Here is a 16444-nt window from a genome sequence, read left to right as displayed (position 1 = left end):
TTTAATCCTGGTAATAATTTGAATAATCTAATGGTGCCTGATTTGGATGAAGTTGCGAAAGAGGAAAGGACAAGGACAGAATCACAGAAACAGCTAGAAGAACATTGTAAATGGCTGGAGGAAAAGGTCAGGGCAACGGAAGGCGTGGATAGACATCCTAAAATTGATGCAAAGGATCTGAGCTTGGTCCTAGATTTAGTACTGTCATATAAGTTCAAGATGCCAAAATTTGAAAAGTACAATGGAACGAGTTGTCCAGAAGCTCATATTACCATGTTTTGTAGAAGAATGACTGGGTATGTTAATAATGATCAATTATTGATTCATTGCTTCCAAGACAGTTTGGTGGGAGTAGCTGCTAAATGGTACAATCAGTTGAGTCGAAACAGAATTAGTTCATGGAGAGATTTAGCACAGGCATTCATGAAGCAGTACAGTCATGTGATAGATATAACTCTTGATAGGATTACTCTGCATTATGGAGAAGAAACCAAATGAAAGTTAAGCAGTATGCACAGAGATGGAGAGAAATGGCCATTCAAGTTCAGCCCCCGCTCTTGGAGAAGGAAACTACAATGCTCTTTATTAACACCTTAAAAGTACTGTTTATAACTCACATGTTAGGAAGTGCCAGAGGAGCTTTGCGGATGTGGTCATGACAGGTGAAATGATTGAGAATGCCATAAGAAATGGAAGGATAGGTGCAGGAGAAAGTGCTAAAAGATCTACGCCATGAAAAAAGGAAAATGAGGTGAACAATGTAAACGTGGGGTATTCAAAGTCTGTTACTGTAAGTCAACCAAAGGCGATGACTTCTGGTCAAGGCTCATCAAGGCAGGAATCTGGAACAAAGCAAAATAATGAGAAACTTCAATTTAGTCCAATTCCCATGACCTATAAAGAATTATATCAAAGTTTGTTTGATGTACATCTGGTGGCACCTTTTTATCTAAAGCCCTTACAACCTCCATTCCCTAAATGGTACGATGCCAATGCTCAAGGTGAATATCATGCAGGGATCGTAGGGCATTCAATAGAAAATTGCGCTACTTTTAAGAAGCTGGTTGAGAGATTTATTCAGATGGGCATTGTGAAATTCGATAATGCGCCCAGTACAGAAAATCTGCTACCTAATCATATTGACAGCTGGGTAAATACAATAGATGGAGGTATGGGAAAAAGAACCAAGGTGGATGTTTCAGAAGTAAAAACTCCTTTGAAATGGGTCTGAAAGGAGATGGCAAGAAAGGGGTTAGTTACTTCGAATTCAGAAGGAAGTGATGATGAGGTAGAGAATTATTGTGAGTTCCATCATGAAGAGGGACACGAAATTTAGGAATGCGAAGAGTTCAGTGCTGTTATCCAGGGCCAGATGGATAACAAGGATATAGAATTTTATAAAGAGGTTAAGGAATAAAGTTATATATGTGTGTCGGAATCCACAATGAACGTCCCAAAAGTCAATCGTCCTGCGGTCATTATTTCACGTTCTAAGAATGAAGCAGGAATTCAGATGACACCGAAGATCATAATTCAGAAGCCAGTGGTTTTCTCTTACAAGGATAGCAAAAAGGTCCCTTGAAATTATGATTGTAATGTGACAGTCCCGAGAAAGGAGAGTTCAGTCAGCCCGTTAAAGGAGGATCAAAATATAGGTTCTCACATGCGCAGTGGAAGACGATATGATTTGAAAAATGCCCGAACAGAACCTGTAAAAGAAAGAGATGTGATAGCCAAACAAAAGAAGGGAAAAGCGGTTGAACCTAAGGTGCCCGTTAATGAACCAGAAAAGGAGGAAGAAGCTAAGAAATTTCTGAAATTTCTGAAACATAACGAGTATAGTATGGTGGAACAGTTGCACAAACAACCAGCCCGCATATCCATATTGGCTTTGCTCCTAAGCTCAGAGGTGCACCGAAGTACATTAATGAAAGTGTTGAATGAGACATATTTGACCAATGATATTTCCGTTAACAAGTTGGATCAATTGGTGAATAACATAAGTGCTGATAACTTCATCTTCTTCAATGATGATAAGATACCACTAGGAGGAATGGGATCTACTAAAGCTTTGTATATAACCACCAGATGTAAAGGGTATACGTTACCAGGGCGGGTCGTGGTACATAATGGTTCAGCACTGAATGTATTTCCTTTGTCCACACTAAACAGGTTACTTGTAGATAGCTCACACATGAAAGGATGTCAGAACATAGTGCGAGCATTTGATGGCACAGAGAGGAGAGTCATGGGGAGAATAGAAATACCTTTGTTGATTGGCCCAACTACATATGAGATAGATTTCTTAGTAATGGATATTAAGCCCTCTTACAACTGCTTGTTGGGGAGACCTTGGATACATTCGACAGGGGCAGTGCCTTCGTCATTACATTAGAAGTTAAAGCTAGTATCAGAGAGGCGGTTGGTGACAATAAATGCTGAAGAGGATATTATTACAGCTGTAAGCAGCTGTAAGGAGTTTGTAAATGCAACATTCGTCACTGATGGAAGTAGAATTCTGGAGCCAAAAATGTCTAAAACTACGATGATGGGTCTACAATTGATAGTAGGACGTGGAGCTTTGCTAGGAAAGGGAATTGAGAGATATCTCTAGGGAAGAATTGTGGTTCCCATGTTGAAAGACAAGCATGATTGCTTTGGTTTGATATTCAGGCTAGATGTAAGACAAAGGAAAAGGGAACTGGAAAGAAGACAAGAAAAAAGAAGAGCACGAGTGGGTGGTGGAGAAATTAAGTGGGAGCCCATGATAATTCCTCACATCTTCAAGTCTTTTGTGTTGGGAGGAATCATCTATCTTGAGCTAGGGATGCTAGAGAAAGAAAGTATGGAAGAAGCATGGGGAAATGTGTACATCAATGCTATTTCTGAAGAGATAATTGAATATGAGCCCGGGAGTATTCTAGACAATTAGACTGCAGAAGATCTTCTTATAGTTTTTAGAGCTTACTCAGAGTAATTTTCGAAACAAACTTTATTGTTTTAAGCCTAGAGACAATAAAGATTTCTTTGTGAAATAGGGTCATGTTCAAACATCATTATTTCAATGAAGTACATTTTTACTATCATTTTAAGCAAACATTCTTTTATTCTTTTCACAAGCAATTGTGTTATTATCTTGATTCTTTCTTCAATCATTCTTTTATTTCATTCATAAATATATCATACAAAACAATAATTATCAAATTCATTCATTCTTTGTATATTTTTGTACCTATAATAGGTCCCTAGATATCAATCTCATGAGCGACGCTGTTACTGACTTAGAATTACTATTTGAGCAAGACATTTGTTTAGAGGGATCTCGGGACTTTGAAGATGATAGAGACTATGATTTATCTCTGAACTTGTTAAGAATGGTAGAACAAGAGGAAGAGCAAATTTCACCTCATAAAGAAGCAGTGGACACGGTGACTCTAGAAGAGGGGAAAGTTGTAAAAATTGGAACATGTATAACTGAGGAAACAAGGCGAGACCTTGTTGGGTTGCTTCAAGAATTCAAAGATATTTTTGCATGGTCATACCAGGATATGCCTGGCTTAAGCACTGATATTGTAGTACATCGCCTTCCCATAAGAGAAGATTGCAAGCCAGTACAGCAGAAACTTCGAAGAATGATGCCAGATATTGTCTTAAAGATAAAAGAGGAAGTCAAAAAGTAATTTGATGCGGGATTCCTTCAGGTGATCAAGTACTCAGAATGGGTAGCCCATGTTGTGCCTGTTCCCAAGAAAGATGGCAAGGTGCGAATGTGTGTAGATTATAGAGATCTAAATAAGGCTAGCCCAAAGGACAAGTTCCTCTTGCCTCACATTGATACACTAGTGGATAATACGGCTGGTTACTCGTTGTTTTCCTTCATGGATGGCTTCTCGGGGTATAATCAGATAAAGATGCATCCTAATGATATGGGAAAGACTACCTTTATAACCTTGTGGGGCACGTTTTGTTACAAGGTGATGCCATTTGGATTGAAGAATGTTGGAGCGACATATCAAAGGGCCATGGTGACTTTATTTCATGATATGATGCACAAGGAAATTGAGGTTTATGTTGATGATATGATAGTCAAATCTCGAACGAAAAAGGAGTACATTCAAGTGTTGAGAAAGTTGTTCATGAGATTAAGAAAATTTCAGCTGAAGCTTAATCCAACCAAGTGTACCTTCGGGGCTAGATCCAGAAAGCTATTGGGCTTTATAGTCAGCGAGAAAGGAATTGAGATTGATTCAAACAAAGTCTAGGCTATACAAGAGTTGTCTCCACCGCGTACCCAAAAAGAGGTTCGAGGTTTCCTAGGAAGACTAAATTACATTGCTCGGTTTATTTTTCAATTAACAGAGAAATGCAACCCCATATTTCGTCTTCTTAAAAAGCATAACCCAGGAGAGTGGGATGATGAATGCTAGAGAGCTTTTGATAAAGTTAAAAAATATTTGTTGAGTCCTCCAGTATTATCACCCCCAAGTTCAGACAGGCTGTTGATATTTTATTTGACCGTGTTTGGTAATTCTATGGGATGTGTGCTTGGTTAACATGATGAATCAAGAAGAAAGGAAAGGTCGATATATTACCTCAGTAAAAAATTCACTGAGTGTGAATTGAGATATTCGCCAATCGAAAAATTGTGTTGCGCTTTGGTTTGGACAGCACGAAGGTTGAGGCAATACATGTTGTACCACACAACTTAGCTAATCTCAAAGTTGGATCCTCTAAATTATATGATGGAGTCAAATGCCTTTAATGGAAGGATGGCTAGGTGGCAAATTTTGCTTTTTGAATTTGACATAATCTACGTAAGTCAAAAAGCCGTGAAAGGGAGCACAATAGCAGATTTTCTGGCTAGTCAAGCTTTAGAAGATTATGAGCCCTTGAATTTTGATTTCCCCAATAAGGAGATAGTGTATGTGGCACCTATTGAAGAGGGCATTACAAAAGATCACTATTGGAAATTGAATTTTGATGGAGCCTCAAATGCTGTGGGTAATGGAATTGGAGCGGTCTTGGTATCCCTAGGAGGAGATCATTCTTCATTCACATGTAAATTGGATTTTGATTGCACAAATAATATGGCAAAGTATGAAACATGTATCATGGGGCTTCAAACAACTATAGAACGAAAGATCAAGTTATTGGAGGTATATGGAGATTCTGTGTTGGTAATTTACCAACTTCATGGTGAATGGGAGACAAGAGATTCCAAATTAATCAATTACAGGAGGTTGGTGTTGGGGTTAGTTGAAGAGTTTGATGATATTACCTTCAATTATCTCCCGCGTGATGAAAATCAAATGGTAGATACTTTGTCTACTTTGGATTCCATGATCAAAGTGAGCAGACAAGAAGATGTAAAACCCATTCAGATGAGTGTTTGTGAGGCCCCGTCTTATTGTTATAATATAGAGGAAGAGGAGAGAGATGATCATCCTTGGTATCAGGATATATTGCGATATGTAAGAAATCGTGAATATCCAGATCAAGCAACAGAGAATGACAAAAGGACATTGAGAAGGCTAGCCTATGATTATGTCTTAAATGACAAAAGGACGTTGAGAAGGCTAGCCTATGATTATGTCTTAAATGGTGAGATCTTGTACAAAAGAAGAAATGATCAAGTACTTTTGAGATGTGTGGATGCTGTGGAGGCCAAGAAAATCTTGGAAGAGGTTCACGAAGGCGCTTGTGGAACACACGCTAATGGGTTCACAATGGCCAGACAAATTATGAGGTTTGGATATTATTAGTCGACTATGAAAGGAGACTGCATCAATTATGCCAAGAAATGTTACAAATGTCAAATTTATGGTGATAAGATTCACATACCTCTCTCGCCTTTGCATGTTATGACTTCCCTATAGCCGTTTTCTTTGTGGGGCATGGATGTCATAGGGCCAATTTCACGAAAGGCTTCAAATGGGTATCGTTTCATCTTTGTGGTCATTGCTTATTTTACAAAGTGGGTGGAAGCTGCCTTGTATGCCAATGTAACTAAATTGGCAGTCAGCAGATTTTTAAAAAGGGGAATTATATGTCGGTATAGAATGCTTGAGAGGATCATATCTGATAATGCATTAAATTTGAACAATGACACAATAGCAGAGGTCTGTAGCCAGTTTAAGATCAGACATCATAATTCATCACTATATCGCCTAAAGATGAATGGGGCAGTGTAAGCAACCAATAAAAATATCAAGAAGATTGTGGGGAAATTGATTGAAACTTACAGAGATTGGCATAAGAAGTTGCCATTTGCCCTCTATGCTTATCGAACATCCGTCAGAACTTCTACTGGGCCAACGCCTTTCTCATTGGTTTATGGAATGGAAGCAGTTCTACCCATTGAGGTGGAGATACCTTTTTTTTGAGTTTTTTCGGAATTGAAGTTAGATGAAGCAGGATGGATACAATCTCGATATGATCAGTTGAATTTGATTGTGGAAAAGAAGCTAAGGGCTATCCAGCACGGTCAGATGTATCAAAAAAGAATGATGGGAGCTTATGATAAAAAGGTTCACCCAAGAGAATTTCATGAAGGCGATTTGGTTCTGAAAAAAGATTCTGCCTATACAAAAGGATTTTAGAGGAAAATGGATGCCAAATTGGGAGGGGCCTTATGTGGTGAAGAAAGCTTTCTCCAGAGGACCATTAATCTTAGCTGAAATAGATGGAAAAAACTTGTTTAATCCAGTAAACTTAGATTCAGTCAAAAAGTATTACACTTAATGAGGGGAAGAAGCCAAAGTGAAAACCTGCAAATGGTGCTTTGAGATTTTCTTAAAAAAAAAAAGGGGCCAAAGTGAAAACCCGTAAAGGGTGCTTTGAGACTCATTAAAAATGAAAAAAGAAAAAGAAAAAGAGAAAAGGAGAGGCTAAGGTGAAAACCCGCAAAGGGAGCCTTGAGATCAAAGGGGATTTGAGTTGAACACCCAAAAAGGGCGGCTCAAATGATTGATTCAAAGTGGGAAGGCAGTGATCTTGCTATACTTGAATTAACAAGGAAAGGGGTATGTTGCATTTTGGGTTTGACAGAGTACTTCTGATCTTCTAAACACATGCCAAGTTTGAATTGGTCTTCAAGAAGTTTGTACGGAGAAGCTCAGTTTGTGATATCAGGGGTACCTAGTCTTCATTTTATTTCCAATAAGTTGGCTATCTTTGAATTAGTTTTTCTTTTTCAAGATATACATTCCTAAATTAATGGCCATTTTTGTTTTTTTGATGATTTATTTACTTTGAGCTCAAAATTCAACTCTATTCTTATCCCTTATTTGATTGCAAACATATTGCATTGAAATAATGATGAATGAACTAGTAATGTTTTCACAATAGAGGTTTCACATATTACTTAAGAAGTTTCTAGATAATACAGGAACCTGAAATAAGACTATTGTTTAGAATGCACCAAGGTTCAAGGACATACTAGAATAAATCGCCTCTTGGATTTTTGTCCAAATGATGATTGAGCAAAAGGACAAGATATGGCGTTGGTGATACAATTGAGGAAAAAAGATCAGTATAAAAATGAATTATTCTCAAGAAAGGGGAAATGATATTCTGTATCCATGCAAATATAAAAAATATACATTTGGCTATAACACCTGAGGAGTGAGGTAGCATATTGAACAGAGAAGATTCAACTATGAGTTGCAATGTTTTTGTCTCAAAAAGAATAAGTGGAAGGGACGTTGGAATGACAGTAGGGCAAGCTTGTTGAGCAGAATATGATTGTTTCTTTGGATACTCTATAGAGATAATGGTTGAGCAAATACGTCAGTGACAGCATATTAATGAACAACGAGTGATGATACCTTAAATTTTTAAAATATCATTCATAACACATTTAATTAGGAGTATTGGATTCATTTCAATCATAGCATCGTAATTACTTGGCATAAACATGCGCATATAAAATGAGAGTCTACAATACACGTTCCCTTAGGGCACAGTGTAGTGACATTGATAAAGTCAGATTTTATCTCCCTAAAGTTGTAGTGGAGCAGATCGAAGATGGTGAATCTTATCTCCATGTATCGGCAATGGAGCAGATTTTACCGCCAGCCTTATCTCTCTGAGGTAGCAAGAGAGTAGGTTGAAGAATGAGTCTTATCTTCCTGAGGTAGCAAGGAAGCAGACTGAAGATTGAAGATCTTATCTCCCTGAAGTTGCACCGGAGCAGATCGAAGATGGAGAATCTTATCTCCATGTATCGGCAATGGAGCAGATTTAAGCCACTAGCCTTATCTCTCTGAGGTAGCAAGAGAGTAGGTTAAATAATGAGTCTTATCTTCCTGAGGTAGTAAGGAAGCAGACTGAAGTTTGAAGGTCTTATTCCCCTAAGCAGTAGTGGAACAGACCAAAGATGGCGAATCTTATCTTCATATATCGGCAATAGAGCAGATTTTAGCCACTAGCCTTATCTCTCTGAGGTAGAAAGTTGAAGATGAGTCTTATCTTCCTGAGGTAGAAAGGAAGCAGACTGAAGATCTTATTTCCCTGAAGTTGTAGCGCAGTGGATCAAAGATGGCGAATCTTATCACCATGTATCGGCAATGGAGCAGATTTAAGCCACCAGCCTTATCTCTCTGAGGTAGCAAGAGAGCAGGATGAAGAATTATCTTCCTGAGGAAGCAAGGAAACAAACTAAAAATTAAAGATTTCATCTCCCTAAGCAGTAATGGAGCAGATTGAAAAAGACAGATCAAAGTTGACGATTTTTAGTGGAGTATATCCCTGAAGACGGTGAGGCTGATCGAGATTACTTGAACAAGAAAAGGGTCAAGGGGCACAAAATATAGCAAAAAGGGGCAAAATTGGCCTTATTTGAAGTCTTTTCTCTATTCTCGTTACACGACAATGAGCAAAGCAGGGCAGCTGTAATTTGCCCAATTTGCCCAGCCCCATAAAAAAACGAAAACCAAAATAAAAGTAAAAAAGCCAAAAACAGTAAAAGTCCACTGATCCAAAAAGTCCATTTACAACTTATTTAATCCAAAAATAAGGGCCCAAATATTAAATTTAATAAACCTACACCAAGACCCTAACCCAAAATCCCATTACACCCAAACCTTTTAATCTAACCCATTTCGTAAATGGCTCAAATAAGCCCAACATTGTGAAAGCACTAGAAACCCTAGAAGTTTCTAGAGTACACCAACGCTGCAATCAGCCTTGGGCTTTTACAAATGGTTTCCCACGTACGACCTTGTCGTGTCAATAGCCTTCTGCTCTGTACGCACTCCCCGTACAATGGAACCTGCAAGAAGAAGCAAATAACAATAGCCACAACAAATAAAACAGAAAATAGCAAGGAAAATCAGATTTTTCTTTTTATTATTTTTACCTATATTCGGCTATAAAAAGAGCCGATTTCATTTTTGTAAAGGACTTACGCATACGCACGCACATAGAATACAAAGAAAGTTATTAAAATCCTTAAAGGTGATTCTTTACTCAAGTTTCTTTTCTGCCGATTATTTCTTTGTTGGTCATTCGTTTAGCATTTAAAAAACCAAAAGGAAGAAGGAAATAAGACTTAACCTTGAAAGTACGCCATGAAACTTCTTCTTCTTCATTGAAATCGAAGTATAGAAGGGGTCTTAAGGCTGAAAATAACTTTGAGGCTCGGACGGGCTGGTCGCCGTTCATGGTGGCAGATCGGCTCTTAGAGGAATGTTAGGTTTCAGTTGAAAGGATTAAAATGGGGAGGCTAGTTGAATAAAGGCATTGTTTGGCCTTTATAAGGAAGAAAAAACGACGCCGTATAAACCAATTCCAATGGTTTAGAAATGACGTCGTTTGGAACTCGATGACCCGACCTGATCCGGTTCTTTGCCCTTAGGATCCGCGTGATTCTGCGGAAAGGGGATATTTGCGCGATAGATCCTTCCCTTCGCACAAGCATTCAATTGTGTCTTATTTGTTTTACTTTGTTTTTTAAATTTGGCTATTTAATTTGTGCGTATTTGCATTTTAGTCCGCGGTGCAGCGCAGCGTTTTGGTCTCGGGGATATTTCCAATTCTAGTCCTCATACATTTGTGCGGATTACTTATTGATCCTATTTACGATTAATTTATTTGTAAATTATCTCTTTTATTTTGGGTTCAATTTTAATTTGGTCTTTCATTTGTATAATTTGCTGATTTAAAATCGTTTAATATTTTTATATGTGTTAATCCATTTTAATGATTTTGTTTGTTTTCATTTGTATAATTATTTTGAGGATTCTTTTATCTTATTATTTTTACATTTTGCACAATATTTCTTTAAATATTTTATACATATTTATCGTACATTATTCTCATTGAGTTTTCAATTTATAATACCTATTATTTTAAAGTTCACAATATTCTTATGTATGTGTTGAGCTATCTTAATAACCTTAATTTGTTTTAAAATTATCGTTTTAAAATTCTTTTTACATTAAATTATTCTAACACTTTATTATAGCGTTTTGTTTAAATATTTTTTTATATATTGATACATATATTATTTTAATAAAATTTTCTATTTAAAATACTCCTTTCTTTATGATTCACTTAATTTTTTTATGTATATATGAAACTATCTTAGGAACTTCGTTTTCGTATTTATAAAAATTATTATTTTGGAATGCTTCTTTATATTATATTATTCTAATATTTTATATAGTATTTCATTTAAATGTTATTATGTATAATGGTACGTATATAATTTATAGACTAACTTAATTTTATATGCATTATTAATTTCATTCTATTTTTACAAATAATTATTCTTAAATGTATATATATATATATATGATGTGTAAATCTATTATGTGTATAGTTTATTTCCTAAGATTATATTTCATTATATATTTTTACTAACTTTTCATATTTTATACACAATTTAAATTCTCCTTTATTGTATGCAAATTATCCATTTTAAACCAATATTCTTTAACACTTTGTATATTATTTGATTTGAAAATATTCATTTTATAATACATATTTTAATAAACACGAATATATCTCTAGTTTGTTTTTACAAATAGTTTCAAATTCATCACATCAATTCATATATTATATGTTCATCATTATTTAAAATTTGCCTTATACCACATTTTTTTTATTTTTTTCATTTTGTTATGTATATTTTGCATTGGTTGTATTATATTAGACTAGACATCGTTGTTGTACTATTTCTTTCATTTTTATTGTTATCTCAATTGTTCCCCATACATGCTAAGAAGGATGGTTTCATTTTGATTAGATTAGCTATATTCAGTTATTTGATTTATTCATTAAGTAAGGTTATGTTATCTTCGTTCACCAATTATTGTATGTTATGCATGTACATTATCCCATGCTAATTATTTTTCTTTTAGTTTACAAAATGTTGCTTTATAATTCCCAAATCTTTAAAATCAACCATTCCATTGAATTTTAAATAAAATTAATATGTTCTGAGTTCACAAAACTTTTTAAAAAAATCCTAAAATAAGGCAATGTTCAGTATTTAGAAATTCGAGAAATCGTGCCCTACTGTGCTGGGTTTCGATTTTTCGTTGGACAAAATATTTGGACACCCTTTTGTAACTTTTGATTTAAGAGCTTTTGGAAGTCAAAACTCGATTGTGTTCTTAAAGGTATAAAGGATCATGTTATATCATGCTGGATGTGATGCTTTATACCTTTGAAACGAGAAGGTTTTAACGACCAGCTTAAACCACTCAAATGTTTTAAAAGGAACCATGTTTTAAATTTTTGAAAAAACCTAGACATAAAGACAACAATTAATCAATCTGGTACTAGTTTTTGGGTGTAGTGAGGGTGCTAACCCTTCCTCATACGTAACCGGCTCTCGAACCCATTTTTTTAATTTACGTGGACCAAAATTGATTTAAATGAAACAAAATGTTTTTACTAGGTGATCCAATCACACCTAAACAAAAAGATTTTTGGCGAATCCATATTTGGTTTTAAAAAGTCGATTCCTGTTTTTTCCAAATAAAAAAATGGTAATCTCCAACATCAGCCATAGGATTCTTTCCTTTTTCTAGCCCGCCGGTCAGTAGTTGTGTTAATTGGTTCATCATATTCCTCATCTGGTCCCTCATATCTTGCTGGATTGTGACCAATTGTTCTTGAATTTGTGTTTGCAGTCGCTTTTGCATTTCTTTTTGGAGCTATTCTAGCCTTTTCAATCTTTGATCCATAACTTTTCTCTTGGCGCTAGTACCGTAACGATGTTTAGTTGGTGGATTTTTGTTGGTTTCCCGATTAAATCTGTAATAGTTTTTAACTAATTAGGGGTCTTATATGAAATCTAATGCATATGATGCGATGCAATGCAAATGCATGGGATGAATGCAAACAGAGGCGTCGATTCTGTTTAAATTCTGTTAGAACAACTTTACTAGAAGACAAATATCTTTACATCAAATGGATACATATACGGCCTTGCCCGTATACTCCAAGCGAAGACATCGATCTTTTCCTTCATATCCAGATGTTAAGATAAAATCTTACGAACCTTTCAAAAGATGTCTCTATTATCTCCTTTTTGCTTGATTCGGGCAAAGATTCATTGCTTCCTCATCCTCGTGATGCTTGTTAGCTTCTTTAAGTATGTCGAGATGTTGGCGGCTCCCGAATAATCTTTGTTGGCTTGAATCCTGAAGCATAGTCATGTACTCCTCCGCAGACTCTCACCTCCTCTCATTGTGTTTACTCGGACCATATTCGGACGACCGTATTGTATTCAATTTATCAAGAAATTCATTTTCCATGATAAGCTCTCTATTTAGTAATTGAACGTGAATCCACACCTATTTTCTAAGATGAAAATGCAATGCAATCATAGTCAAAACAAACAAAACGAGTCAGTATACAAAACTAGAATTCAAAGTAAGCAAGGAATAATAAAGCGCCTATTCAGATAACCACTAATGGTTCAGCGTGGCTTTACCTAGGGCGGACCCTTGCGGCTCACTATATGTGGTTCGGTTCTAAAGGAATGGTACCTGAACCAGCAGATTCCTCGATCCTCACCCATTATAGGCTCATATGGACTGAGTTTAGTTCAGGGGAATACATTTCACTATGGCTACACGGAGATGAAAATCTCAAGAAGACATAGGTACGGATGTATCCCGAAAGCGATCCACTATCCTACATGGAGGTGAGGACCTCACGAAGGACTAGCTTCTCACTCCTACTTAAAAGGGTGATCGAGCGATTATGCAATGCAATTTGTAAAAACATCTAAAGACTCGAACCAATAAAGCAAATATATTACGATAAAGATTACAAAAAAAGGATGGATGAAATGCGATGAAAGGATCGTATTTTAAATTGATTTATCAATTTTTGACCAATAAGATAAGAATGAATCAAATCACTGCTTGACTCTCTTATTTGTCCCCAGTGGAGTCGCCAAGCTGTCAAAACCTTTTTTTTTAAAAGGGGTCGACTTATTTTAAAATGAAAATGAACAGGAGAGTCGCCACCAATCCTTTTTGATGAGGTGGGGTTGGGTCACCTGGAAAAATGATTGTTTGTAATAAACGGTTCGATTTATTAAAACAAAGATTTTGGTCCACGAAATTTAGAAAGACGGGTTTGGGAGTCGGTTACGTACAAGGAAGGATTAGCACCCTCGAAACGCCCAAAATTGGTACCTAGTTGATTAATTAATGTCTTAGTCTTGAAATTCGAAAATTTGAAGAGATTTTAAAATACGATCCTTTGTTTAAAATATTATTTAATTGAAGATTTTGAGAAAATGACATATTTTATGTTAATCGAGAAAAAGAATTACATCCCGTAAGTTAGGACACAATGTCTTAAATTCCCGATATGCGAATAAACGCCGAAAAATTTATTTTAAAAGGTGTTCGACTATCTCGATTTTAGAAAGAAAAATCATATTTCGTGAGTTAGAACACAACCTTCTCTTAATTCCCGAGATTACGACAATAATAAAAAAATGCTCGTTTATTTATATTTGTCGAGAAAATTGAAACCCCGTAAGTTAGGGTACGACTTTTCAAAATAAAAATGTGGAATATTGCTTTTTTTAAAATAAAAATTTTAATGCTTCGGATAAAGATTAATGTAACACGAATTGATAGTGAAATAAATTTCGACATCAATATGCATAATAGAATAACAATAAATGCATAAAATTGATGATAATGCATGCAAAAATAAGATAAATGAACAAATACAAGCTAATTATAAAATAAAAATAAGTAAAGAAAAAAGTAAAAATAATAAAAAGTTCAAATAAAAAATGAAAGTAAGCAAATAAATAAAAGAAAAAATTAAATAAAACAAATTAAAAAAATGGTAGTAAGTAAATAAATACATTGTATATACATAGCTAAATTTAAATATTTTGAAAGTAAAGGAATGAAAAATAAACAAACAAGTATAAACAAATATGAAATTTAAGAGAAAATGATAAACATAAAATAATAATAATAATACAAATAAGTATTATGTAAAACAAAATAATGATACAAAATAATAAAGAATTCAAAGCTTGAAATATATAAAGGTATAAATAAATTAATAACATTAAATTAATAAAAATAGCAAAAATAACAAAAAAAAAAAGAGACTAAATTGAACCTTAAAACAAAAATTCGGGGCAAACCTGAAATAAAAATAAAAAGAAAAGGACCAATTTGCATGCGCGAATAACAAGGAGGGACCAAAAAGGAAATTATTCCTCTCATCTAAAACGCGTAGTTGCAGGAGGGACTAAATTGGGAACGAAATAAATTAATGGATGAAAATTTTAAAAAATAAAAACTTAATCACAAAATAATAAAAAAGCAGAAGGGCTAAAAGCACAATTAGCCATTCCGATTAAAAACACGTGGATCCTAGGCTGGAGCGGGTCGGGTTGGACAGGTCAAGGGCAAAACGAAGCCGTTTTGGCCTATGCACACTGACACCAAAACGACTTCATTTTAAGTGTTTATAAAAGCTAAAAAAATTTATAAAAAATTCATTTTAAACCTTCAATCCCCCCAAAAAACTGAAAACTCTCTCATTCTCTCCCTCCCTTCCAAATATCCGGCCATGGCTTCGGCGCCAGACCACCGTGGCGGCCATCGGTCGCTGGCAACAGCACCGCCATCCACGTTGGCTGAAAAATTGAAAAATGCTATTGTTTTTGCTTTTTGACTCCCCGACCCCATTTTCACACCATCTATCATCGGAGATGGTTTCCTCGGCCACCCACGGCGGTCCAAACACAAGAAATGTGAGCTTTTTTCCTTTTTTATGTTGTTTTCTCAAAAAAAAAGGACGAAATAAAGATAAAAAAAAGAAGCAAAATGAAAAAAGAACCATCTTTAAAATTTCTCTGTTTCGAATACTATTGTATTTTTATTTCTTTTTGTGTGTCTGTAAAAAAGGGAACCCTTAATACATTGTGTTCATGGCTTTTTATAGCGGAAAGAAAAGACAAAGCTTTTCTTTCTTTTTGTTTTTTTTTTGTCTTCTATTGTTGCTATGTTCTCCTTTCATTCGTTTGCAAGTACGGAGGTACGGACGCCGTACGGAGGTGGCACGCATGGAGGAGCGACGACGGCTGAAGCGGGGTGCCAACGTGGTATGCGGCTAGGGTTTTCCGTTTTCTTTTTTTGGCTAAAAATTAGTTAAGGTTGTGGGCCGATTGGGCCTTTAGGGTTTTAATTATTGTTAGGCTATCATTGGGTTTGTATTTGGACTGTTTGGGTTTTAATGTTTTGGGCTGGTAAAATTGGGTTTTAATTTTTTATTTTTTTGGTTTTATATTTGTAATTTGGGTCTTGGACCCAGGCCAAAATTGGCCTATTACAGATTGCATGTCCAACACCATATCACCACATGTTACATGTTATGTACAAATTAAAATATTAAAATTTGCTATACTCTTCCTAAATTTAGAATTTAATCTATATGCTTATAATTTTTTCGACTAAGATCTTGATCATCCTTCAAATCTTTAGAGTATTTTCCCATGGAGACTGTTGAAACCATTTTTCATAGGGAAAAATGGGGATGACTTTTTGAATAAAGTGTGGAGTCTCCACCAATCTTTTTGTTTAGGTGTGATTGGATCACCTAATAAAACATTTTGTTTCATTTAATCAATTTTGGTTCACGTAAATTTAAGAATGGGTTCGGGAGTCAGTTACGTATGAGGAAGGGTTATCACCCTCACTACGCCCAAAAACTAGTACTAGATTGATTAATGTGTTGTCCTTATGTCTAGGGTTTTTTTCAAAAAAATTGAAATATGATTCCTTTTAAAACGTTTGAGTAGTTTAAGCTGGTCGTCAAAACTTTCTCGTTTCAAAGGCATAAAGCATCACATCCAGCACGATAATATGATCTTTTATACTTTTTAGAACACGATTGAGTTTTGACTTCCAAAAGCTCTTATGTCAAAAATTACCAAAGGATATCC

At 35.4% G+C, this 16444-nt stretch overlaps 1 protein-coding gene across 1 annotated transcript in view; it reads left to right on the top strand.

Annotated features, from left to right (window-relative positions):
- Window positions 1-4742: 4742 nt before the first annotated feature.
- Window positions 4743-16444, top strand: part of LOC128285437 (uncharacterized) — a 30763-nt gene continuing 19061 nt past the window's right edge. Inside the window, exons 1-3 of the mRNA XM_053022932.1 lie at window positions 4743-5156; window positions 5208-5601; window positions 5908-6119. Of these exons, the coding sequence (XP_052878892.1) occupies window positions 4743-5156; window positions 5208-5601; window positions 5908-6119 (1020 nt within the window). The remainder of the gene's footprint in view (window positions 5157-5207; window positions 5602-5907; window positions 6120-16444) is intronic.

The sequence above is a fragment of the Gossypium arboreum genome, chromosome 12 (genome assembly GCF_025698485.1).
Source record: "Gossypium arboreum isolate Shixiya-1 chromosome 12, ASM2569848v2, whole genome shotgun sequence".
In the NCBI taxonomy this organism is placed as follows: Eukaryota; Viridiplantae; Streptophyta; class Magnoliopsida; order Malvales; family Malvaceae; genus Gossypium; species Gossypium arboreum.
This window is presented reverse-complemented; position numbering and strand designations above follow the sequence as displayed.